Here is a 25511-nt window from a genome sequence, read left to right as displayed (position 1 = left end):
AAGTGCACCAGGCAATGAAGCACAGAAATGATTTGAATCCAAAACATTCATGTATTTGACCCAAGTTTTTGTTCAACCAGGCCCTTATGTCCCTCTGTTAGACTGTTTTCTTTACTTACCCATAAATGGCGGTACCACGGAGAAGAACTTTTTCCATTGCATCGAGCTGCTTGTCTGAGAAAGCCTTGCAGGTTTTAAGTTTCTCCAGTATCAGTGGGTCTGAGTCACTGATGTGAGACTCATCCAGTGTGCAGCACATGTTTCCCAGAACCTCCACAGTCTCCTTGTTCAGGTTTGTTCCTGTTACACCCTGGAATAAATCAAATGTTTACATTATTCATACATTAATTTATTATCCTGGCCCTGTATATTATTTAATCGTCCCATATTGTACACCTTTCCATTGTTTTATTTTAGGACCTGACATCCATAAGAAGGAGTTTGCGTGGTTCCAAGAACCAAAAACAATATCTATCCAGTTTTACATGTCCATTCTCCAGTGCTTCTCATGAGCTTTACCAATAACAGGCTGTTTTAGTGATTGTGTCTTTAAAGTTCATTAATATTAATGAACCTCTGTTCTGATTGGCTGATCTGCAACTAACTGCCGTCTGTGCGGAGCGTCTTCCGGCTGCAACGTGGGCCATGTTTTATGAAGTTGCGACATCATAAAGTTACGGAAGTTCAAACGGCTCGTTTAAATGCTGTTTCTTAAAACCGATTGTGTGGATTTATTTTGGGGACTGTGCGCTTTGATACTTTCACAGTGATTCTTATAGCACCTAGAACTCCTTCATAATCCACATAGCAATGGAAATGTCATTTTCCACAATATGGGACCTTTAATTATCCCAATCCTATGTGTGATTTAATCAGAATGCAGTGATGAGCTCATAGTAGTAAAGCTGATAAGGGTTCCTATATCAAGAGTGTATATGCAGTTGAAATTGTACTTCCCTCTAGGGTCTTTCAGCGCACTTATCCCTGGTTATGGGTATGCACTTTGTTGTACGTTGCTCTGGATAAGAGCGTCTGCCAAATGCCATTAATGTAAAAGAGTTCTGTTGGTTTTTACGGTTTTATTTCATTCAGCTAATTAAGAACTTGAGAACAAGGTATGTGCACTCTTTAGCCAATCAGTGATTCAATGAACCACTGCCACTGAATCACACGAAGGCCCTCCTGGACTGGAAATAAACTTACAGAAACACTGCCCCCTCCTGAACTACCGTTAAATATGCAGACACTGCGGCCCTCCAGTGCTGGAGTTAGACCTGCAGACACTGCAGTCCTCCAGGAGCGAAGTTAAACCAGCAGACACTGGTCCTCTAGGACTGGAGTTAAACCTGCAGACGCTGGTACTCGAGGACTGGAGTTAAACCTGCAGACACTGGTACTCGAGCACTGGAGTTAAACCTGCAGACACTGGTCCTCTAGGACTGGAGTTAAACCTGCAGACAATGGTCCTCTAGGACTGGAGTTAAACCTGCAGACACTGGTCCTCTAGGACTGGAGTTAAACCTGCAGACAATGGTCCTCTAAGACTGGAGTTAAACCTGCAGACACTGGTCCGCTAGGACTGGAGTTAAACCTGCAGACACTGGTCCTCTAGGACTGGAATTAAACCTGCAGACACTGGTACTCGAGGACTGGAGTTAAACCTGCAGACACTGGTACTCGAGCACTGGAGTTAAACCTGCAGACACTGGTCCTCTAGGACTGGAGTTAAACCTGCAGACACTGGTACTCGAGGACTGGAGTTAAACCTGCAGACACTGGTACTCGAGCACTGGAGGTAAACCTGCAGACACTGGTCCTCTAGGACTGGAGTTAAACCTGCAGACACTGGTCCTCTAGGACTGGAGTTAAACCTGCAGACACTGGTCCTCTAGGACTGGAGTTAAACCTGCAGACACTGGTCCTCTAGGACTGGAGTTAAACCTGCAGACACTGGTACTCGAGCACTGGAGTTAAACCTGCAGACACTGGTACTCGAGCACTGGAGTTAAACCTGCAGACACTGGTCCTCTAGGACTGGAGTTAGACCTGCAGACACTGGTCCGCTAGGACTGGAGTTAAACCTGCAGACACTGGTCCTCTAGGACTGGAGTTAAACCTGCAGACACTGGTCCTCTAGGACTGGAGTTAAACCTGCAGACACTGGTACTCGAGGACTGGAGTTAAACCTGCAGACACTGGTACTCGAGCACTGGAGTTAAACCTGCAGACACTGGTCCTCTAGGACTGGAGTTAAACCTGCAGACACTGGTCCTCTAGGACTGGAGTTAAACCTGCAGACACTGGTCCTCTAGGACTGGAGTTAAACCTGCAGACACTGGTCCTCTAGGACTGGAGTTAAACCTGCAGACACTGGTCCTCTAGGACTGGAGTTAAACCTGCAGACACTGGTCCTCTAGGACTGGAGTTAAACCTGCAGACACTGGTCCTCTAGGACTGGAGTTAAACCTGCAGACACTGGTCCTCTAGGACTGGAGTTAAACCTGCAGAATTAAACCTGCAGACACTTCAGCCCCCCTGGACTGGATTATGGCACCTTTTTCTGTGCCTAACACAAAAAAAATGTCTTTGTTATCTACCTACAAAGTGAAGTGGCGGTGCTTACCAATGGATTTAATCAATTCTCAAGAATTGATTAAGAATTGATTAATTCTCCAGAATTGATTAAAATATAATTATAATTTAACAGTTATTAACCAGTGCAACTCACCAGGCAGCTTTTGGCATTGCTCAGTAACTCAGCTTTCTTCCCACTCAAAGCGTCAGACAGAACATCAAAGTCTGCTTCTCCGGTTTGTATGAAGTACGCCTTGCATGTTGCCTGCTGCACGGTGGAGTAGCTACAGGAGCACATGGGCACAGAAACCTTAAGGACATGCAGGAGTATAGTATGCAGGAGTACAATATACAGGACAAGAACATGAAGGGGGAGAGTATGCAGCACAAGAACATGTAGGAGGAGAGCATGCAGGAGTATAGTATGCAGGACAAGAACATGCAGGAGGTGGGAAGAGAGTATGCATGAGGAAGATGAATCTTTCATTGAGGCTTGAGCCACAAAAGCTGTTTTGAAAGTTGGGCTAGAAAGTTGGGTTCGGGTTAGTGTTAGAAACTTACTCTTGGTACAACAGCATGTCTGAAGGGAGTTCTGTGAAATTCTGTGGCATTTCACGCTTGATGTTATTGTACATGCAGGTTAACTGGAACAGAAAATAAGACATTATACCTCAATTCTTGTCTTGCTGTGCTTTGAATTTCTAGTATTTTTATCCTCGGTTTGAGCATTTCAGCATTACCTGGGTTTCGCGCAGAACCACCTTTCTTCGGTTCCTTCTCCTCCTGCAAGCTCTGATGAGATTTCTGACTTTTGTTTTTTTAAAACGGCGAATCCTTGTGCACGAGAATCCCTGGAGCATCTCCGTTGAAAGGCTACAATAACACACGCACACACATTCTTTTTCTCTAATTTTTCATAAAACCCATCACATTGTTTTGTAATATAATAATTTTCCATAGTGTGTTTATTGCAGTACATTGGAGCAATTTAAAATATTGTTTTAGGGTGCAGGCATCCCTATTATGAATAACTCCGTAATAGCATGATACATGATGTAAACTGTCAATATTATGTGAGTTATAAAAGTACCAAATTAAATTCCTGTTGGAAAAAAAAAGAGTCATCATCAAATACGTTTTTGATTGAATATTAAAACTTAAGACTATCCCGGGTGCTCATATTTTCTGTATGTCTAAGACAGTGCTTATATTATGTCACAAGTCGTCCATGCATACTTAAAGGGTGAAGAGCTAGCAGTCTGTTGTTGTAATAAAGCTATGGATATAATAGAAAATTCCCCATATTCACAGATATTACTACTTACTCATCAGCATCACTGGTTCCTTCAGCAACTGTATCGAAAAACAGAGCCGCCTGCAAATAAAATTCATTTGTTCAGACCAACTTCTCTGTAAAGTGTGTTAAGTCCACTTGGCATTTTAGTCACTTGGTAATTATGTTCAAATCAATTACATTTGCAAAGAGTTAATTTAGCAAGAATGACAATCCTAATTCCACAACAGGACAAAAGTCCAAAAATATCTTTCCCGTGGACTGCTTCTTTAACATGGGTGGGGGAAGCTGCTGTGTGGCTTATCCTGTTAAAGCACTGTTGCAGTGTGTGGATGGGTGCCACACTCTGGAATATGGTAGTTTATTGTGCCCCCAGTGGCCATGTTGATTCAATACCAGCATCAAACAATAACATTAACCTTAACATATAACTTATCTCTTAATGATTCAAGGAGCAGTAAGAAACCCATATAAAACTGTAAAGGTTAAGCTCTTCACTCTTTCGTGCAAAAAACCCCCCAAAAAACCTGTCAAAGCCAGAAAAGAGATAACAACAGCAGTAACAATCCCATTGTGGAATAATAAAACCAAAAATAACAAAGCAGTAGATTAGGAAAGGCCGACACATTATTTTACATTCCTTTTTTTTTTTCAGGAGAACCTGAAAATGAACATTTCTGTGTTTGCCAATATAATTTAATATGGGTGGAAACCTCATATACATTCAGCTTCAAAACATGGTTAATAGTGTCCTTCTAGCTGAAATGGTTAATTATCTATTGTATTGCATACCAAGCTACTTGTAGATGGCTATTTTGCTCTGCTTTCATCCAAGCTGTGAATAATGCCGTTTTCCTAAGAATCAGGAGATGAGTAAAAATGTAATAGGTTTGCGATGCTGTACCTGCTCAGGTTTCCATTTTTTCTTATTTATCTTCTGCACCACAGCTGGATCCATATTTTCAGAAAAGATCAGCAGACTTCTGGGGATTTCTGAGGCTAGGTCATCAGGGACGTTGTTTAACAGTATCTGGGGTGTAGAATCCACTTTGATAATCTTTGGAAATAAACAAACAGGGTACAGAGGGAACAGGGTTATCTCTGCCTGCTGTAGTGGGTAAACTACTTGATTTTCAATTTATTTAATGTATTTATTTAACGTTTATTTGAGTAGGGACAATGCCGAGAGACAGAGCATCATTACTGCCAGTTTACACCAGGTTCATGTAGCTGATGTTCTGCATACAGAGATTATAGCTATTGCTAGTTTCCAACTCCCATCCCTAGTTAGGCTTTTTTATGAAAAGAAAAGAAAAATATAAAATATATGACAGTGTTAATTGGAAGATGTTAAGAAATATACACACTTAGAATACAGACATTCAATACATACACATTACATTACATTATTGGCATTTGGCAGACGCTCTCATCTAGAGTTGATTAGACTAAGCAGGAGACAATCCTCCCCTTGAGCAATGCAGGGTTAAGGGCCTTGCTCAAGGGCCCAACGGCTGTGCGGATCTTATTGTGGCTATACCACACTAGGATTAGAACCACCAACCTTGGGTATGCCAGTCATTTACCTTAACCACTATGCTACAGGCCGCCCCACTACACACATATTACATTATTTGTGGAGAGGCATGAATGGCTGATGTTTTTTTTTTTTTATTTGTCCTTTATTTAACCAGGAAATGTCACCATTGAGATACAAGATCTCTTCTTCCAGGGAGTCCTGGCCAAGACGGCACACATAAGACGGTTTGCGCATGACTCTGAAGTCACCATGCCGTTTATGACATCAATACAGTGTTTCCTTATTGTAATCAACATGAACACCGCGCTTACAGTTTCCGAACAGTTGGCTTTCTTATTCTGACAAACCTGGGATACTCACAAAAATCAATGGTTTGGGATTTTTAATGAATTCCACATTAGAATTTTGTGGTCTTAGGGACCATTGTAAGAATAATTTAAGAACAGTTTTGTGAATGAGGCTTAATGTTTCAGCCAACCACTAGGAAGTGAACTAAAGGTAACATAGCACTTTCTTGACATACCTGTCTGATGAACATCTGCCGCAGAATTACAGGAGCACTCAGAAGGTTCTTAACAAAAACTGGATTGGAAGCGGTTTGCTGAGCTACAGTGGGGGAGATTTTTGAAATGGCTGAAAAGGGAACGCCTTGTATTAGAGAGCCCAGGCTTTCCAGATTTTCCCGATTGTCAACCTGTGGAAGGAAAGCACATTTCTGAAGAAAACCTATGGAAATCTGTAAATTGCAAATGCTCAAATTTTGTTGCTGTTGTACTGACTGGATACGATTAGTAAAAATGGACCTGGAAGTTTTGTGCAAGGATCACTGTTATGATGCTCATGGACTGAGCCTGGGTCCAGCCTGAAACTTTGCCCAGGTTCTGAAGGGATCCAAAGATGACGCTTGGTGGAGCTCCACTGATCTGGCCCGGACTCAAACCTGTCACCTGGCTTCCCAGGGCAGTGATCTGTGCAGGACTGACTGTTTTAATATTCCCAGCCAGCGCTGCCGGAATCTGAAATAATAAAAACAACACTCGTCAAAAAAATCAACCAGTTATTCAATGAAACAACTACTCAACAATTCAACCAACAAGAAATCACTTGTCCCCTTCATCTTCATATGGTGACATCTTCATTGTGTCACCATATGTATTTTCAATTAGAGGTATTTTTACATTTTTGTCCCCCAGTGTACAACCTTACCATCACTGAAATAGTGTATGTGGCATGATATGTTTCATGACAATCCAAGATCAGAACATACTCATGTTGTGGTGTCATTCTGATTGTTTCAGTGTGACTGGTGCAATGGTATAATTTCCACAGCAGTATTCTTAGGGCTTAATAACCATCTATGAACCTAGGAGAAAACTGCATCAGTGTGGAAATCTGCCTCCTGTGAAGCCATCTGTCCCACCTGTTCAGAGGAGGGTGTGTGCGAACTGTGGCTCCAAATCCTAAATTGTCTTTTAAATTACTTAATGACTTTATGACTTTCTGATTTTACTTGTTTTTGTTGCCAGGTATGAACATTATACTTATGCTTTTATAATTTTTATTTATTATATAATAGTAAATTTATAGTAAATTTGTATTTTAGGATTTAATGAGGAGGAGAAATCCTTCTCTCTCCATTAATAAATCTGTATTAATAACTAGTCCTTTTCTCTTTGTAAACCTTGATTAAGTCTTTGTGTGGTGGTTTGATGTTACAACCAGCTCCCCCCTCTGTGCTATTGCAACACTGCTGGGTTTTTGGGTCATAACAGATTGGGGGCTTGTCCACGACAGAACCATAACAAAGCCATAATAGATCGGGTTCAATATCTTGGAGCTTTTCTGTGACAGAACCACAATATTATTAATATTATTAACAATGTTATGAATACACTTGTATCAATAAGTACAAATCTTAATATAAAAATCTAATTTTATCAGTGTAAAATTGTGCAACTGCAACTTTCTTTCTCCTAGTAAACAACAAATCCGTGTGGATGATTTGAGCCCTTTACTCAGATAGTGGACTCTGGGTCTACTCTGGGTCTACTCTGGGTCTTCAGCCGGTGGCGTTTGAGAGGCAACTACGCAAGTGATCTAAGAATAGTAGTATCGCACTTCAAAAACATGTCAATACATTTTGAAATGTTCAACTGCAAATTGAATCCATAGTCACCCCACCAACCCCCCTGCATGAATAGTTTAGACTAATCGACAAAAATAATCATCAGATTAATCGATAGAAAAATAGTTAGTTGCAGTTAGTTTTGATAACCATTCAAAAACTTTGTCAAAATGTGTTTGAACATTATTGAGAGTTCTGTGCAAAAGAAAAATAGAATGTCATTCGATCACCAAAATGGTTGTTCAAATTAACTCATTAAGAGCAGTTTTATGACCCTCCATGCGTATGCCTTTAATATATTACTTACATGGGGTTCCACAGCAGTGCAGGACTGATTTATGTTCCCGAGAACAGCCAGAGTCTGACTCTCATCCAGCCCGGACAAAGCCATTCCTGGAGCATAGCATTGGAATCGGGGCGGCAGTCTGTAAAAGACAGACCAGTGTTACTCAAGGGAGGAGGGCTTGACCCTGACAGGTCCTCTAATTTATCACATTACATTACATTATTGGCTTACGGTACTTACATTTACTTTATAACAAAGCATTCTAAATTGAATCAGCTGATGTGAATAAGCTGTTATTATACCAAAGAATGACTCATGTCAGATGGTAAACTGTGAAATGTGTAGTATTTCTGTAGGGACCATGGCATGGTTTTCATGCCAAGCTTACTCTGTGGGTTGGAATTGTGGGTTCTCCTGGAAGATTAACTCTGTGATCAGGGCGGTCACGTTATCTGGGATGCCAGGTTGACTTAAGAGCTCGATATTTTGTGGATTGACAGAGAAGACCTGAAGCTGAAAGTGAAAAAAAAACCACATGCATAATGAAACAAACCTGCTGTATCTGAAATGCACCGTTTTGAACGCATGTCTTCATAAGTTCAATCAGTGCAAACTGTCTCTTAAACTCAATACCTGTCAGTGCAAACTGTCTTTTAAACTCAAGAATTCTATGTGCAAACCCTTAAACTCAATAACTAGCAAAGATACTTTAATTTGAGCTACCACCATGTTACGCCGTGTCCAAGATAGAGCCCTTAAACTCAGTAAGATTCAGTGTTAAGGGCGAAGAACAGAGCAGTTAGGCTCAGATATGTCAAAATATTCACTGCTACAACAACATTTACAAAAGTTAAATATTTAACAAAATGGTAACTGACAAAAAAAAATACAAATACTCATAAATGTTCAAAGAAAAGAAAAAAAAACATACTACTTCTTCTGAACCAAATGTTCTGAAGTCATCCGAGTCAGCAAATCTAATGAAATTGCAAAAGTAGTTGAAAAACCAAGCCGTGGAGTTGAGGGTCGGGTCATTGCGGTCGTAGCACTTTGGACTTCCATCTTTAATGACAACAAAAATAAGTGTACATATATATGTATGCATTAAATTGGGCAAAATGTTTTTCATTAAACCTATGAAAATATTGTATTACAACTTGCAAGTATTGAAAAATAATAATAATTATTATTTTTTAAAGAATACATTAGGTTGGTGTGCTTTAGACTACAGTCATTTGAACATGATTACTAGAAGGCAAGAAGTGAGCCTCACCTGTGCTGATGTACGTCTTAATGATGTCATAAACTTCATCTTCTCTAATGTCTGTGCTGTTGAAGTTGTAGTTGGTTCCCAATACAAATATGCTACAAAATCAAAATGAAACCAGATGAACTTTGACTTGAGGTTATCAGCTGTTACTTTTCCAACATTCTTGCATGGACTCCACAAATCTTTGCAAAACCTGATGATTCATCTTATTCCAGCATTATTTGACAATGTTCCAAAGAACATCTTGTGATTTTACTGAATGCTTGGCTTTTGTTAGTCTTCAAGTGCCCCCATAAATGTTCAGTGGGGTTGAGGTCAGGTGACTGTGGATTGTCCAGCACTCCTTGCTCTACTTTGGTCCTCGAGTAGTTCTGGCAAAGCCTATCTTTCATATATTTTATTTATTTAAAATCCTAAAACTTTCTGCCTATTTCCAGGATTAAATAAAGGATAATAATCGCCCAGATTTTCAATGTGGTCTCAGACTTTTGGACCCCACTGTATACATTATTATCTGTGTTGTGTATTACATGGAGCCATTTTTCATCATTTTTATTAAGTGTGCCAATAATTCTGGAGCTCACTATAGGTTACGTATTAATTATGTTAATTAAGCAAAGATATTCATCCGAACAATACCACAAGCAGTCAGCCCAATTACTGTGGCAGATTGGGACAGCTTCATCTTGGCAGAAATAGAGCCAAAAATACAAGGAATATCAACAAGTCACTTTGGATAAAAGGGTCAGATATATAATTGGAAAGTAATAAATGCCCAAACACAGGTGGATTCCTATTCCGCCTGCTTTTAATGCTTACAGGTTCCTGAAGGCTAAGCACGATGCATTGAGGGTATCCTGGGAGCTGATGAGGTCCTTGTTGAGGAATTGCAAGTAATCAGGAAGCCGGACATCAAACCATCTCTTCACTTCTGCCTCATCGCCACTTCTGAGGGCCAGGGGCCACACACAGGGCAAGATCTGTGACCTAACGTTTTCTGAAAATTTCTCCTGTGGGAAAAACAACACATGAATATTAGGTCCTAATCCCATAACTCTTAAAAGGTGCGTTCAGACCAGAGGCATAATTAAAACTTGTCGGGGCCTGGTGAAAATTATAATCAGGGCCCTCTCCCCTTCAATAACATGACCCGCATTCACACTTGCAGCACGCATGCACCAGTAATTCAGAAAAACAGACAGTAGGTAAAGCACATGGATAAGCACTAGCTATATTATATTACTCTTTCTGACAAATAATAGCTTCACGGTAAAAAGCAGCTCACTCATTTAAAAGGACATCCAGCGCAACTTTTGAGAACGAGTGTTTGGCTGTGGCAGTGAAATTCATAATCATCTTCATCGTATTGCCAAAGATAGTTGCTAGTTTAAGAAATAGATCTACTTTTGGTAGCTTTGCTGCTTTTTTGGGCACATTTTTTGTTTGGTAGCTATCTTTTGCTGATGTGTACCGCACTCCTGAAACTGAACGTGACAGATCATCACCCCGGGGCCCTCCTCACCCTGGGGCCCTCCTCACCACGGGGCCCTCCTCACCCCGGGCCCTCCTCACCCCGGGGCCCTCCTCACCCCGGGGCCCTCCTCACCCCGGGGCCCTCCTCACCACGGGGCCCTCCTCACCCCGGGGCCCTCCTCACCCCGGGGCCCTCCTCACCCTGGGGCCCTCCTCACCACGGGGCCCTCCTCACCCCGGGCCCTCCTCACCCCGGGGCCCTCCTCACCACGGGGCCCTCCTCACCCCGGGCCCTGGTGCAATTGCACCGCCAGTCCAACCCTTAATTCCGCCCCTGGTTCAGACCAATAATCATAATCATTTCTGACAGTGGGCATGTCACTGGTGTTGGCATTTGTTTTCCTGATATCAATCAGGTTTGGGTTCCAGTTCTATTCATAATTGACATAAAATAAAAAGCTCATGTTGGGCCAGCTTGTTCTTATTCACTCTCCCAACATCACTGCTCACCGTCTCCAAGAGTTTGGGGGTCTGTCGGTGGTGCAGCAGGAGGGTGCAGAGGTCTGTGCTGTTATCTATAAACATCGGTTTCCTCAGCAGCTCACCAAGCTCATTGGGAGGAATGGAGTTTATCAGCTGCAGTGGGGAAAACAGGAGAATTGAGGGGGAGGAGACAAATCCTGACCAATAAAAATATATCGGAGGGAGGAGACAAATCCTGACCATTAAAAAAATATATTAAGAGGGCAGGAGCCAACTCTTGACTATTATAAAGAAACAGCCTAAAGCTAATTGAGGGCTTATACAGCATCTTTACTTACCTCTGCCTGTCTGTGAGGAGGCATCAGTGAAAGGACAGTAGAGAGTTGGGGAGAAGGGAATTTGAGGAAGCTTTTTCTCAGAAACTGGTAGAAACTCTGGTTTGTGTAGCAGCGCAGTGGCTGAGGGTCTGTGAGAAAGGAAAGGCCACGGCTTAGTGTTTGACATAAACAGCCAGGCACAGATTACTGTACTATGAAGCACCACCAAAGAGCAGCACAGATCAACAGCCAAATCTCAGATTACTCAGGACCAGCATTACGGTTTGTTTTTTTGCACTATTCATGCCTCTCTGCCATTTTTTCTAGCAATTTAAATCTCTAGGGAGTGAGGCGAGAAGACAATGACTCTATGTGCAAAATAACATGACCTCTAGGCAGTGACACAAGATAGCGCTGACTCTTTGTGCTGAAGATGTCTGTGTATAAATTTGGTATTTTGTTCAGTACCTCTGAGTGAGTCAACAATGTTTTTGATGACCTCGCTTTCCGTGTCATCATCAAGGGTTTGGCGGATACTGCTAAGATGCTTCACCCTGAAAATCACATTAAAAGGAGAAGTGAGAGCTATGAATGGATAAAGAAATATTCCCATAGAAAATGTCTGAATCCAAAACAGTTACATCATTTTATCCAGGTCTAACAATTTTCATTCAAACCGCCAGCATTGATTGTCCACTCTCCTGAATTATGAGCACTGCAAAAAATGTCTGACCTAACAAGTGGTTTTAGTCTTGTAATGAGAGTTAAGATCTTTTTATTTCTCTGAAGTAGAAAACATTAGCCTGTAACTGTTTTCTTGACAAGTCATCCCATCGGCAGACTATTTATTGCATTTTGCAGTGGGAAAGTTCCTAAAGGACTTTACTGTAGGTTAGAGCAGGAAGAAGGAAGAGAGGCCATCTTACAATTCCTGGCTGATGTTGCAGTCCCTGCGCTTGACGATGTTGAAGAGAGGGCCCACGTGTTCCCGTTGCAGGTTCAGCAGCAGGGGCGGCAGACGTTGCTGAAGCCATACCTGGGCTTCCTCATCGCTGACCGCGGCATCGGAGAGGTTGGCTCGGTCCAGCACCTGCTGCAGCATTGCAGAGCGCGCCTCCATCGGGAAGGGCCGACCCTAAAGGAGACAGAGCGTCACCACTCACCCGAGGAGAAGATTCTTTGGAGAGGTTTTCAGTCCCCCACAGAGGACAGCTGCCCTTTGGCTCTGATATCTGCCAGACAGTCAGTGTAGTTCTCCCAGAAGTTACAGGAGTCTCCCAGAATTTGTCATCTGCTCTCTGATACCCACCATTGAGGCTTTTAAATTCGTAAAATGGATTAAAGTGAAGTGCAGGAGATTCATCAGGTACAGTTCTGCATTAGAATTAATATAAATGAGCAAAGGATAAATTCCACGCAGATGTTATAGGTGTTTCTGGAGAACAGTCTTGCTTTTACAGGACTAGGTCCATCAGGTGTGAGACATGACAGAGTCGCTACATTTCTTTTGGTCTTTGGATGTTCTTGGAATTTTTACTACTTGCTAAAAGTGCTAAGAATGTTGCTCTCTTAAACTGAAGTGACAGGAGGTAGAAGGAGAAGAAAACTAAAAGTACCCATTTCACGTCCTGGTGGTTACACTACACATGACCCTCACAATAACTGTCATTTTGCAGACCTTCTCAAAGCCCAGTGTTGGTCTGCACTTCATACCTCAATGGCTGGTGAAAACTCATCAAAGAATGTTCCCAATTGGTCGTCTGGCACATGGCTCATTAGTTTGCTGACGTCTTCAGCAGTTTCCAGCTGTCCAGGAGCAGCAAAGAACTCAGCCAACTGCTTAACGGTCAGATGACGCAGAGCTTCCTCCTACAGACCCACAGGGAAGACACACTTTAGACCTCTAATTCTGAATGACAGAATTCTTTACTCATAATTTTGGTCTTCATTACAGAGATCTCTTTACATCCTCCTACGTTTCCTATATTTGTCTACAGATATCTTCCTTGTTTGTGGCACCTACCACAGAGAAGTTGCTGTTGAGCCTCTGGATGTCTTCGGGGGTTAGGAAGCTAGAAAATTTCCCAAAGTTCTTCTGAAGCCATGGCACACTGCCGTCTGAACTGCGGACACACCCTGGGTCTGGAAAAGGCACTGACAGTTATACATGTGGCAGCTTATTACTTTCATAACTGTATAATTCAGTAATTCAATTTGAATATTTACTGGCCTCAGTCAGCACTGATTTGGTTGAGACTTGATTAGAAACCAAGGATCTCATCCATTCACTCTGACAAGATTGATGCCTTAAGGCACTTTGTTTTATGACCAGCTGAAATCAATATGTTCTCATATGAATACAAAAGAAGAGGAACAATGGAACAAATCCGGCACCTTTAGTTTCAGTCCGAGACAAGAAGACCTGGATGAAATCCATGTAGACCAAAGCCCGCTGGCGTCTGTCCATCTCTTCATATTTGTCATTGAGAGTCCACACTCTGAAATAGAACAGGGTGAGCATTTAATCAGTCGTGGGAAATTTTGAATATGCAGGAGAAAAAAACCCTGCATTATTAACTATGAAATATCTAGATAGGCAAAAGTATATTGGCAATCTTTGAGACGGCTCCAAAGACTTTGTCATCATTTGAGAGATTGCTAGCCCAAATGTCACTCACGGGTGCCACAATGTGAACATTGCAAGTAAAATGAACTGCATTTGCCATCAAGCCTTTGAGAGATTCATTGTATGCTTTTCATAATGTACTGTCCATTACCCGAGACAAATCCAGTTACATTGTTGACATCAACCTCAAATTTCAACAGGCATGAGGTGAAAAATCCTCCATACTATTTTCTAACCACACCGTGGACATGTCAGAAGACATCTTGCCCTTGCTCATGTGTCATTGTTGTTGTTCATGGAAAATGTTAGTGAAGCTGTGCCTCATTTTTTCCAGTGAAGTTATAGACCATAATTATGGGACCAAAATTGTCTGTTTACATCCTGATAAGTATGCTCCCGAATGCACTCAGCGAAAAGCCAGAAATAAGTATAACATCCAGGGTTTTTAATTACACTATATTTACATTACATTACATTATTGGCATCAGCCCCAACAGGTGCATAATCGTGATTCAACTGATGCAGCGGCGAACACAGTGTCTCAGAGAAGCAATTCACTCCTGGGAGAGGCATGCCGTCATTGACAAGAAGTTCAGCTGGAGCCCTAAGTATTGAATGAAATGAAAGTGGGATGGGATGGCTTTGGATGAAAGTGTTCTTGTCGCGATTGATGGTGAAACCCAGTTCTTTGATGTGGAATATCAGCATATTGATGTGTTAACAACCAACTCCTGGGAAGGGGCTAAAATGAGCCAGTCGTCCATATATATTAAAACACATATGCCCAGCTATCGTAAAGGGGCAATAGCAGCACACACCTCCATCTAAAGGGACTGTTTGTGAGGCCATTCCATTCGTAGTACACTCCCCTGATGTATTATGTCAACTATTTGTTTTTATGAGGGTCACAATTGATCAATAACCACAATTAGTCAGATGAGTGAGAGACAATCCAATGCCTACAGTGTCCCATGAGGATTCAGGTGGTACTGAAAGTGAACATAATTATGGGTCACATGCCCAATATACTGGGTCCCTGCTTATCTTATTGGAAATTGAGACAAACGCACACACACAAACACAAACACAAACACATGCTACATACATGACTTCGAAGGCCTGACAGCTGAAGTTCTTGGTGCTCAGGCAGGACAGTTGGGATTCTGATATGAAGGGTAAGAATGGCTTCAGCTTCTTTTGGAAGATATTGGTGATCAAAGATAAGTCTTCACTTGACTCAGTGAGTCCTGCATCCAGGATCTCTCCGATCACATCAAGAACCATTGAAGCAGAAGGCTCCTTCAGGATGGGGGTCTACCACAGGGAAGAGAATTATACTATAGTTGCACTCTACAAAAATCACGCATCAAAATAAAGCCTTTGTTTGATAAAGAACCATGTCTGGTTCTTTATCAAACCTCAGAGGAAGAGGTGCTTGCTTACCATCTTGGCGAACTTTACCAGGGCTTCATGCAAGACTCCGGAGACTTTGGTGAAGAGTAGTTTCCAGGTTTCTTTTGAATACGTCTTGTTGCCCATCAAATTACAGCTCAGAATCATGGCCACTTGTTCCGATGTTAGGTTTGTTGGCTGAACCAAAACATGAATATTATAATAACACAAATTAAATCTGGAATGTGATTAACAATAAATAATCGATAATAAAAGCAAGCTGAAAATGCAATCTCATTCAACATTTTCTCTCAGAAAAGGACAATGAAATTGAATGCTCCAGAAGTTTCTCATATAGAGACATTATGCCTATCTATATAGACACATATAGACAGGTATAATGTGACTATCAACTGTAGACAGGCATAATGTGCTAGCTGACTGTAGACAGGTGTTATTTGCTTACCGACCGTAGATGGGAGTAATGTGCTTACCAAATGTAGAGAGGTGTAATGTTCTTAACGACTGTAGACAGGTGTAATGTGCTTAACGACTAGAGAGGTGTAATTTGCTTTCGAAATATAGGCAGGCGTAATGTGATTACTGAATGTACACAATCGTAACGTGTTTACCAGCTATGGACAGCCATAATGTGTTGACAGACTACAAAGACGCAATGTATTTACCGTTGACAGACAGGCGTAATGTCTCAAACTGTTGTTACACAGCATCATCGTGTTTGTGTAAGCACCACTGAGGGAAGAGGATGTGACATAAATTACAAATCATGAGTATTTTGTTCTATTACTGACACCTGTTATTCATGCATAATACTATGAACAATGACCCAATATAACCCATATCATTGATTAGCAAATTGAAGTCAATTTATAATTTCATATTTCCAAACTAATGTTCAACATGGAAAATGTCACAGATGCTTGAATTTCCCACAGAAAGTCGCCATTTCACACTTAATGTAATATCATCCAGCATTTCTAAATGGGGCCATTTTAAGAAGCCACAGGGCTATGTACAATACACAATACTATGTGCTGCATAATATGCAAATTGACAGTTGCGTTGTATTTGAGCACATTTATATGGCAAGCAGTGTATAAGAAATAATGGTAACACTTTTTCTTGACACAAGCTTAAAAATATCATGCCCAAAATAAAATGGCTTTAACCCTTTTGACTAATCGTGATCTCATCTGAAGGGTAACCCTTTGAGGTTTGTTTTCCAAGAGAATTACTCCAACTATTACTGAAACTATTTTGTGGGATTGGCTCTATCAATCAGTTGTAAGTCGCGGTGGCCAATTTCACATAAATCGATGTTTATGTTTAAAATGTAAATTTTTCATCTTCATATTGCTTTCATGGTCTGTATCTCAAGAGTAAATGTAAAAATATAGTTTTCAAAGGTTCAGAAGATGAAGTTATAGCCCCAGAGTTTTGTTAGCCCAATGTAGTCTGCCAGCCTCACGTAACTACAATCTTAAGTTAATGCCAATTGATGAACCTTATTGAGAAGTGTCACCCGAAAAAATAATTCTGTTATTATTATTATTATTATTATTATTATTATCATCTACCCACCTGTTGGCTCCAGCACAGATTCGGCTCTCTGCAAAAACAGTAAATTCAAAAAGTCAGTAAATTCATGCTATCTACACAACTACATATAAACCCATGAGCACTAAATCCAAACAAAAAACATAGATATAATCATAAATCATAACATATATAATGAAACATACCATTTACTGGGGTCGTAGGACACTGAAAAAGAAAAAGATAAGTCGTCATATACTGACACACAGCTGTTTGTTTTCAGAAAATATCTTCCATTAATGGTGTGACTGGCAGTGGTGTCTTATAGGTAATGTTCTGACTGGCAGTGGTGTTTTATAGGTAATGTTCTGACTGGCAGCAGTGTTTTATAGGTAATGTTCTGACTGGAAGTGGTGTTTTATAGGTAATGTTCTGACTGGCAGTGGTGTCTTATAAGTGTTATTCTGATTGGCAGAATCTCACCCCTGGAATGATGTCATTTATTGGGCAATCTGGAGAAAAATGAAGAAACACAATTGGAAAATGTATTGACGTCTTATGTTAAGTTTATGTCTGCATTCATACCTAGGACAAATGGAATTGTACAAAGTACTCACGCAGTAGAGCCGTCTGTGCAATCTTGCCCCTGATGGCCATTTGTTGAGATTCAAATTCACTGGACTCAGATGCCACTGCCTGGTCTATCCTGCTCAGTCTGGGCATATAAAACAAAGGCAAACATGGCAACCATTTTTATTCACTATCAAGAATGACTGAAGGATACATTATTGAAATGCTGAGATGCGTCAGCCAACTCACATGGTTTTGTAGAGGTCACAACTGAGGTTTGCCTGAGAGTGAAAAAATGCAAAGTTATATTTACGGTGTAGTATTTATTATTATGGTCATACATGATCTTGTTTTCAGGCCATTTTCTATTTGAGAGAAAAAATTTAAAAAAAGATTAATTAATTGAAAGATTAAAAAAGAGACTTTTTGCAGTGCAAGCCTTTAAAACCAAACAATGGGCCTCATGCAAGAACCATTGTACTGTGGTTCACAGAACTCAGATCAAACTTTCAAACTAGGCATTGCAGACCAAATATGAATCCAGATTCAGCAACTGCATTGCTTATTTCTCGGCTCAAATACTTTCAGCAACTTTAGTGGACTGTTTAGGAGGAATAAGAGAAAATAGAAAAATGTATAAATTTGTTCTTGCATGAGGCCCAATGCAAGCCCAGGAACAGATATGCCTGCTGGGAATGAAATCGGCATCTTCCAGCCATTCTCTTCCACTGAGAGCAGTGTTAAAATAAATAGAAAACTAAAACCAGCTTGTTCACTGCTGAGCCTGCTACACTGAACATATGACACTCGATGTTTAAAGTTTTCAAAAACATAAACCCTGAAATACAAGAATATTACCTGTTGGGACATCATCGCAAACTCATTGAGGAATTCCGTCAGCTTCGTGTCATTTGGTGATTCCATGAAGTGGTCAAACACTGCAGTGATGATGGCTTCTTTATCTGAAAGTGCAGGGTGGGGCGACACGACCAGCTCCGCTGTCTGTCGAGGGCTGAGAAGGTTCAGGGTCTCCAGCTGAGAGGAGTGCAGCAACGAATCACCGATTAGTCACCAATAAAGTCAAACTTATTTAAATTGCATGTTTTACAAAGCATTTATCACTATGCTTGGCAGCAGAACCTGGCATAAAGCCCCCTAAAAGCAAGCCATGGGCAAGAGCAGCAAGGACAAGATGACAGTGGTTGAATGCTAATGCTCTTGCATGCTGAGTGATGTCTTTCTAAAAGATTGTTTATGTGCATTTCATGACCTTAGAAGGTTCTAACTGACATTTTTGACCAAAACTAGTTAGTGTTGTGAATACGTCAAAGGCACTAAATACTGCATATGTGTGAATCTTACACACATAAAGAAAATATGAAAAGATTTAAAAGGTTGTACCTGCTTGGAGCCCATTCACTTTGGTATCTGTGAAGCTAAATACCTCAAAACCACTCATAACACAGATAATTCTATAATTCCACGATTTCCACAATGCAGCATCCACGAGACTACTCTGCTACTGCGATCATGCAAAGTACCATGGCTTACTGACACACATGAATGGAATTATGAATCAGTGCAACATACCGGTTGGAAGTTTGGATTTAGCATCAGGAGCTCCCGGAGAGGCACAAAGGCAGAATACGATTTGAAGTTCTTGTACAGCCAGGCCTCACTTCCATTAGTGCTGTCCACACAGGCAGGGTCTGAGGCAAGAATCCGCAAATAGACACTTTAACAGCACCACCATTTTGGAATGCTGAAGGTACAACATCACATGATGTTTTGAAAAAGATCTTTACCTGAGGTGTGATTTCGGGTCAGGAAGGGGAGGATGAAATGTTTGAGCACCATGCGCTGTTGCATGTCGTCCATGTGAGGAAACTGGTAGCCAAATTCATTCACCCTGGGAAAAAAGACTGCAGTTAGTGACAGACCTCCAGGAAGTCATGAGAATGACACTGATTCACTGCAGCAATGTATGATGGGAAATGACTCAGCACTTACACGTGGTGGTAGGTCTCGCAGGTGAAGTTCTTGCTGCTGAGACAGGACAGAAACTCCACTGACACAGAGGACATGAGAGTCCGCAGTTTTGGATGGAACAGGTGGTGGATGACTGGTATGGTCTGTAGCTGTTCCACACTGAGTGTGTTGATTCTGAGTTCACCCACCACCTCCAGGACAGGCGGGCTCCTCAACTTGACAGACTGTGAAAGGTGAAAGCCGTTATTTTTGCCAGACTTTCGGGAGCACATCAGCCAAAGGCAAACTCACAGCACTGAGATGTTGTTACCCTGTTAGTGAGGATGGTGAGAGCTTCATTCAGGACTCCAGACGCCTTGGTGAGGAAGAGCTTCCAGGTTTGCTTGGGGTAGACCATGCCGCCAGACACCTTACATGTTAGCAGGTCAGCTAGTTTTTCGCCAGTGAGTGAGGCCAACTGAAGGAAATAATATGAAGACCATGAAATTAATGTCATTTATCTAAACCTTGAATACAAAGCCTTGCATAGAATTCTCAGGAAAAAGGTTTACAAACTCATACCGATGAGCAAGCATATTCAGTGAGTGTAATATTGCAGAGCATTCCAGTCATCCCAGAGTTCAAGTCATCCTGTAGGCTCGAGCTGAATTCATTCAAGAACAAGCATGTCAGAAACAAAGCTTTATTTAATTATTATATCATCTGTCAAATAATTAATGCACACACAATGATTTTTGTATAAAGGATAGATTAAGAATGTTTTCCTTTAGTATTTGAATTGTACCCACTTGTGTACTCCAGAACAAATGCTGCTCTCTGTAAAAAGTCAGATAAATATATCAAAATAAACCTGGAATTCAAAAAGATGCATCAAACTGTGATAAACTGGGCTGACAGGTGTCATTAAGCCCAGATATATATTACATACAAAGTAATGTAAGAAAGTATTTTTTTTTTTTTTTAAGCATGTGGACGGTAGAGAAACTCTCTCAGTGCGTACGAATACAGCCCTGTTGGACTGTGTGAAGCTTACCGTTCCATGGTGTGAATGGACACTGAAACAAGGAAAAACAAATGTGAGTAAAAGCTGCTTTTGTGAAAATCACACTTACTCTCCTGCTCATATACTCTCAAGCAGCAGTACCAAAATGTCAAATACAAAAAATGGGAAATGTCAGTTGGCTTTAAATGGAATACAAAGCTTTGGACATGCTACATTATTTTGGTGCAAGTATGTGAATGATCTGGATATGTTCATATTCATCATGAGAAGAACTTGGAACTTAGCATTACCCTTTCATCAACTGGCATCGTCATGCAGTCTGTGCCAAATACAAAAAAAGAAACAGTGTCACACTGGAACAATCACATATAACTAAAATAATTATGTCAGGAGCCAGAACACTGAACCCAAGAGCAAGACCACAGAACTTAACATTAAAGACTTTATTAGTTCAGAGCAGTTCAAACAGGCAAGGGTCAGAGATTAGGCAGCTCAGAAACTAAAGTCCAGGCAAAGGTTCAGAAGACAGGAAAACGGGTACAACCACAAAAATCCAGAGAGTAGTTGATAATACAAGTTAAGGGTCAAAAACACACGGGCAGTCCAAACAAAAGCACAATCCAAAAACAAATACCAAAGCCAAACAGAGTCCAAACACAACGGGTCAAATCAGAACAGAAGGATAAATCAAGAGGCGGAAGTCTAAGACAAAATGGGTCGTAACAGAAATCAATCAGAAATCAATGCTGGGGCATATGGTCGGGACACATAACAATCTGGCAACGAAAGACAGAAACAAAGGGGTTTAAATACACCACTAAACAAGCCCAAAACGAGAAACAGGTGGAATCAATGACAGGAGACAGGAAGGAAGTATATATCAGGAGTGGGGAGATAGACACAGCACTAGATCTGACACACTTGACTTTTGCTGTAAAAAAAAAACCCTGAAATAATTTCTGTCAACAATAATGTTTTCAAAGCAATGATCACTCAATGTCACTCAATCATATTGTATAACCAGCACGCTAATAATTTACAGTTTGACCACATCGATTCGTAATACTGCTCTCAACAGAATCCTTCTGCACTAGTAAATCAGAAGTGTTAGTTTGCTAGTTAGCGACATTAGATAACAACAACTGAAAAATGCACACTACAGAACGGAATTGAAAGTAGTTTGGCAATGATAATTGAAAATTGTTGAAAAAGCTGTGTTTAATGTTCTGGGTTATGGGGTTTTACAAAGAATTGGAAATGCAGTTTGTTCTGCGAATTTTACATGTACTCACGTCTGGGTCCTGCTTGCATGAACACGTTAATGCTGGCCCAGATGACTGGCTCCTGACGTCCTGGCATTGAGGACAGTGAGTGACGAAGCCTCTTGATTCTGAGCAAGAAGAGGAAAATGAACTGAAACAATGCCTGGTAAGGTCAACAGACCAATCACGCCAGGAAACACCATATTGCAGCAATGTGATCAAAGACAGAGACAAAGTAAGCCCGTGGTTGAACTCACATGGTTTGGATGGAGCTGCAGTTCAACGGTCTCTACAAACGGGAAAAAATAACTTCATGAGAACACGGTTTCATTTCTCTATCACCATTTATTTTAATGGTCAGACGTGATCTTTTTAAGGGCTGTATGTGGCCTTGTTTCCCTGCTGAGCCTGGGCACACTGAACATATGATGCTAATTAAAAATACATTTTATAAAAACATAAACGCTTCCACACAAGAATATTACCTGTTGGGACAACATTGCAAACTCCCTGAGGAATTCTCTCTGCTTCATGTCATTCGGTGATTCCATGAAGTGGTCAAACACTGCAGTGATGATGGCTTCTTTATCTGAAAGTGCAGGGTGGGGCGACACGACCAGCTCCGCTGTCTGTCGAGGGCTGAGACGTTTTAGGGTCTCCAGCTGAGAGGAGTGCAGCAACGAGTCACCGATTTGGCACAATAAAGTCAAACTTAGTTAAATTGCATGTTTTACAAAGCATTTATCACTATGCTTGGCAGCAGAACCTGGCATAAAGCCCCCTAAAAGCAAGCCATGGGCAAGAGCAGCAAGGACAAGATGACAGTGGTTGCATGCTATTGCTCTTGCATGATGAGTGATGTCTTTCTAAAAGATTGTTTATGTGCATTTCATGACCTTAGAATTATAAGGTTCTAACTGACATTTTTGACCAAAACTAGTTAGTGTTGTGAATACGTCAAAGGTACTAAATACTGTATATGTGTGAATCTTTACACACATAATGAAAATAATGTTTAAAAGTATGAAAAGATTTAAAAGGTTGTACCTGCTTGTAGCCCATTCACTTTGGTATCTGTGAAGCTAGATACCTCAAAACCACTCATAACACAGATAATTCTATAATTCCAAGATTTCCACAAAGCAGCATCCACGAGACTACTCTGCTACTGTGATCATGCAAAGTACCATGTCTTACTGACACACATGAATGGAATTATGAATCAGTGCAACATACCGGTTGGAAGTTTGGATTTAGCATCAGGAGCTCCCGGAGAGGCACAAAGGCAGAATACGATTTGAAGTTCTTGTACAGCCAGGCCTCACTTCCATTAGTGCTGTCCACACAGGCAGGGTCTGAGGCAAGAATCCGCAAATAGACACTTTAACAGCGCCACCATTTTGGAATGCTGAAGGTACAACATCACATGATGTTTTGAAAAAGATCTTTACCTGAGGTGTGATTTCGGGTCAGGAAGGGGAGGATGAAATGTTTGAGCACCATGCGCTGTTGCATCTCGTCCATGTGAGGAAACTGGTAGCCGAATTCATTCACCCTGGGAAAAAAGACTGCAGTTAGTGACAGACCTCCATGAAGTCATGAGAATGACACTGATTCACTGCAGCAATGTATGATGGGAAATGACTCAGCACTTACACGTGGTGGTAGGTCTCGCAGGTGAAGTTCTTGCTGCTGAGACAGGACAGAAACTCCACTGACACAGAGGACATGAGAGTCCGCAGTTTTGGATGGAACAGGTGGTGGATGACTGGTACGGTCTGTAGCTGTTCCTCGCTGAGTGTGTTGATTCTGAGTTCACCCACCACCTCCAGGACGGGCAGGCTCCTCAACTTGACGGACTGTGAAAGGTGAAAGCCGTTATTTTTGCCAGACTTTCGGGAGCACATCAGCCAAAGGCAAACTCACAGCACTGAGATGTTGTTACCCTGTTAGTGAGGATGGTGAGAGCTTCATTCAGGACTCCAGACGCCTTGGTGAGGAAGAGCTTCCAGGTCTGCTTGGGGTAGACCATGCCACCAGACACCTTACATGTTAGCAGGTCAGCTAGTTTTTCGCCAGTGAGTGAGGCCAACTGAAGGAAATAATATGAAGACCATGAAATGAATGTCATTTATCTAAACCTTAAATACAAAGCCTTGCATAGAAATCTCAGAAAAAAAGGTTTACAAACTCATACCGATGAGCAAGCATATTCAGTGAGTGTAATATTGCAGAGCATTCCAGTCATCCCAGAGTCCAAGTAGTCCTGCAGCTTAGAGCTGTATTCATTTAAGAACAATCATGTTAGATAGATATAACATAGCTATAAAGATAGATTAAGAATGTATTTCTTTTTTAGTGAATATTTTAATTATACCCACTTGTGTACTCCAGAACAAATGCCGCTCTCTGTAAAAAGTCAGATAAATATATCAAAATAAAACCGGAATTTTAAAAGATGCATCAAACTGTGATAAACTGGGCTGACAGGTGTCATTAAGCCCAGCTATAAAGACATTACATACAAATTAATGTATGAAAGTATAATTCTTTGTTAAAAAAAAAAAGCATGTGCACTGTAGAGAAAGTGTGTCAGAATACAGCCCTGATTGAAGCTTACCATTACATGGTGTGGATGGACACTGAAACAAAGAAAAAACAAATGTGAATAAAAGCTGCTTTTGTGAAAGTCACACTTACTCTCCTGCTCATATGTTCTCTCAAGCAGTAACAAAAAAATGTAAAACACAAAAAATTGCATTACCCTTTCATCAAATGGCATCATCATGCAGTCTGTATATAAAAAAAAATGAAACAGTGTCACACAGGAACAGACATATATCGATAAAATAAATTCTTCACAGAAAGGGTATTTTATGAACACAATTTTCACATGGGTGGTTCTACACCAACATTTTCGAAAGCCATACGTAAATCATTGAGCCTGTCAAAGGGGAGAAAATTCCCACATGATATGAGTTCCTGTTTTTAAAATATGTAGCATCAAAACATGGCCATCTCTGAATCAGCCTCCTTTATATTCCATTGAGGGCAGCTATGACTTAATCTGTGAAATTTGAGATATTCTGAAGAAAAGAATGCTGGGTGGCATAATTTGAATTCATATTTCTGCTTTTTATGCAAAATAATGGAAGGAGCTCTTTGTTTTTGTTTCCCAGCGTATCCACATTAAGGCCTTGTGTGCTGCTGTTCAATTAGATATAAAGAAAATGGTGGTCTGAATTGGATGGGTCCTCAGTACTCCAATACTTGGTTTCGGTATCGCGAGTGAAAAGTGGTAACCCTTGTATATTAGCTCTGGAGAAAATACAATGGGCTTTAGGGGCAGGTCTCCAATGTCCTTGTAGGAATAAAGGATGCTTTGAAACATTATTCCGATTATAATTATGGTTATGGCAGTTTGGCAGATGCATTATTCAGGATGATTTATGGAACCTTTCATGCTTATGAAAAATATCTTATGAAATGTCATTGGGTCAGACATCTTACCAGATGTTGGAGTTGAAGTTGTGTTTACTGGAGGTGTCCGCTCAATGCCCAAACTGTCCAGATCGGACTGAGGCTGTCTCTGGATCCAGTGCTGTATGACAGTCACATGCTCAAAGGTCTTCAGGTCCTGCACGTTACCTCCCAGTAGCTGACTTACCGCCGTCACATTGAGCTCCTTAAAGTGGAAGAAGTATTCATGTTAGAAAAGCATCATATTGGTCTATGAGAATACCATGTTCT

At 41.0% G+C, this 25511-nt stretch overlaps 1 protein-coding gene across 1 annotated transcript in view; it reads right to left on the bottom strand.

Annotated features, from left to right (window-relative positions):
• The window catches only part of LOC133114199 (uncharacterized), a 67217-nt gene that overhangs the window by 12701 nt on the left and 29005 nt on the right, over positions 1–25511 (bottom strand). The window contains exons 42-90 of the mRNA XM_061223367.1: positions 25272–25446; positions 24526–24554; positions 24382–24403; positions 24143–24170; positions 23959–24040; positions 23707–23853; positions 23418–23620; positions 23213–23316; positions 22998–23116; positions 22247–22423; positions 22019–22050; positions 21792–21889; positions 20790–20818; positions 20530–20551; positions 20285–20312; positions 20058–20139; positions 19807–19953; positions 19518–19720; positions 19313–19416; positions 19098–19216; positions 18366–18542; positions 17757–17788; positions 17555–17652; positions 17421–17449; positions 17144–17165; positions 16983–17010; positions 16067–16133; positions 15432–15578; positions 15094–15302; positions 13757–13860; positions 13386–13504; positions 13076–13231; positions 12289–12497; positions 11831–11916; positions 11384–11511; positions 11073–11198; positions 9909–10099; positions 9093–9184; positions 8751–8881; positions 8208–8332; positions 7841–7958; positions 6212–6424; positions 5932–6102; positions 4773–4925; positions 3900–3949; positions 3315–3447; positions 3136–3218; positions 2729–2858; positions 120–310 (exon numbers count right to left, since the gene is read on the bottom strand). Coding sequence (XP_061079351.1) covers positions 120–310; positions 2729–2858; positions 3136–3218; positions 3315–3447; positions 3900–3949; positions 4773–4925; positions 5932–6102; positions 6212–6424; positions 7841–7958; positions 8208–8332; positions 8751–8881; positions 9093–9184; positions 9909–10099; positions 11073–11198; positions 11384–11511; positions 11831–11916; positions 12289–12497; positions 13076–13231; positions 13386–13504; positions 13757–13860; positions 15094–15302; positions 15432–15578; positions 16067–16133; positions 16983–17010; positions 17144–17165; positions 17421–17449; positions 17555–17652; positions 17757–17788; positions 18366–18542; positions 19098–19216; positions 19313–19416; positions 19518–19720; positions 19807–19953; positions 20058–20139; positions 20285–20312; positions 20530–20551; positions 20790–20818; positions 21792–21889; positions 22019–22050; positions 22247–22423; positions 22998–23116; positions 23213–23316; positions 23418–23620; positions 23707–23853; positions 23959–24040; positions 24143–24170; positions 24382–24403; positions 24526–24554; positions 25272–25446 — 5468 coding nt within the window. The remainder of the gene's footprint in view (positions 1–119; positions 311–2728; positions 2859–3135; positions 3219–3314; positions 3448–3899; positions 3950–4772; positions 4926–5931; positions 6103–6211; positions 6425–7840; positions 7959–8207; positions 8333–8750; positions 8882–9092; positions 9185–9908; positions 10100–11072; positions 11199–11383; positions 11512–11830; positions 11917–12288; positions 12498–13075; positions 13232–13385; positions 13505–13756; positions 13861–15093; positions 15303–15431; positions 15579–16066; positions 16134–16982; positions 17011–17143; positions 17166–17420; positions 17450–17554; positions 17653–17756; positions 17789–18365; positions 18543–19097; positions 19217–19312; positions 19417–19517; positions 19721–19806; positions 19954–20057; positions 20140–20284; positions 20313–20529; positions 20552–20789; positions 20819–21791; positions 21890–22018; positions 22051–22246; positions 22424–22997; positions 23117–23212; positions 23317–23417; positions 23621–23706; positions 23854–23958; positions 24041–24142; positions 24171–24381; positions 24404–24525; positions 24555–25271; positions 25447–25511) is intronic.

This window comes from Conger conger, chromosome 16, assembly GCF_963514075.1.
Source record: "Conger conger chromosome 16, fConCon1.1, whole genome shotgun sequence".
Classification (NCBI taxonomy): Eukaryota; Metazoa; Chordata; class Actinopteri; order Anguilliformes; family Congridae; genus Conger; species Conger conger.
This window is presented reverse-complemented; position numbering and strand designations above follow the sequence as displayed.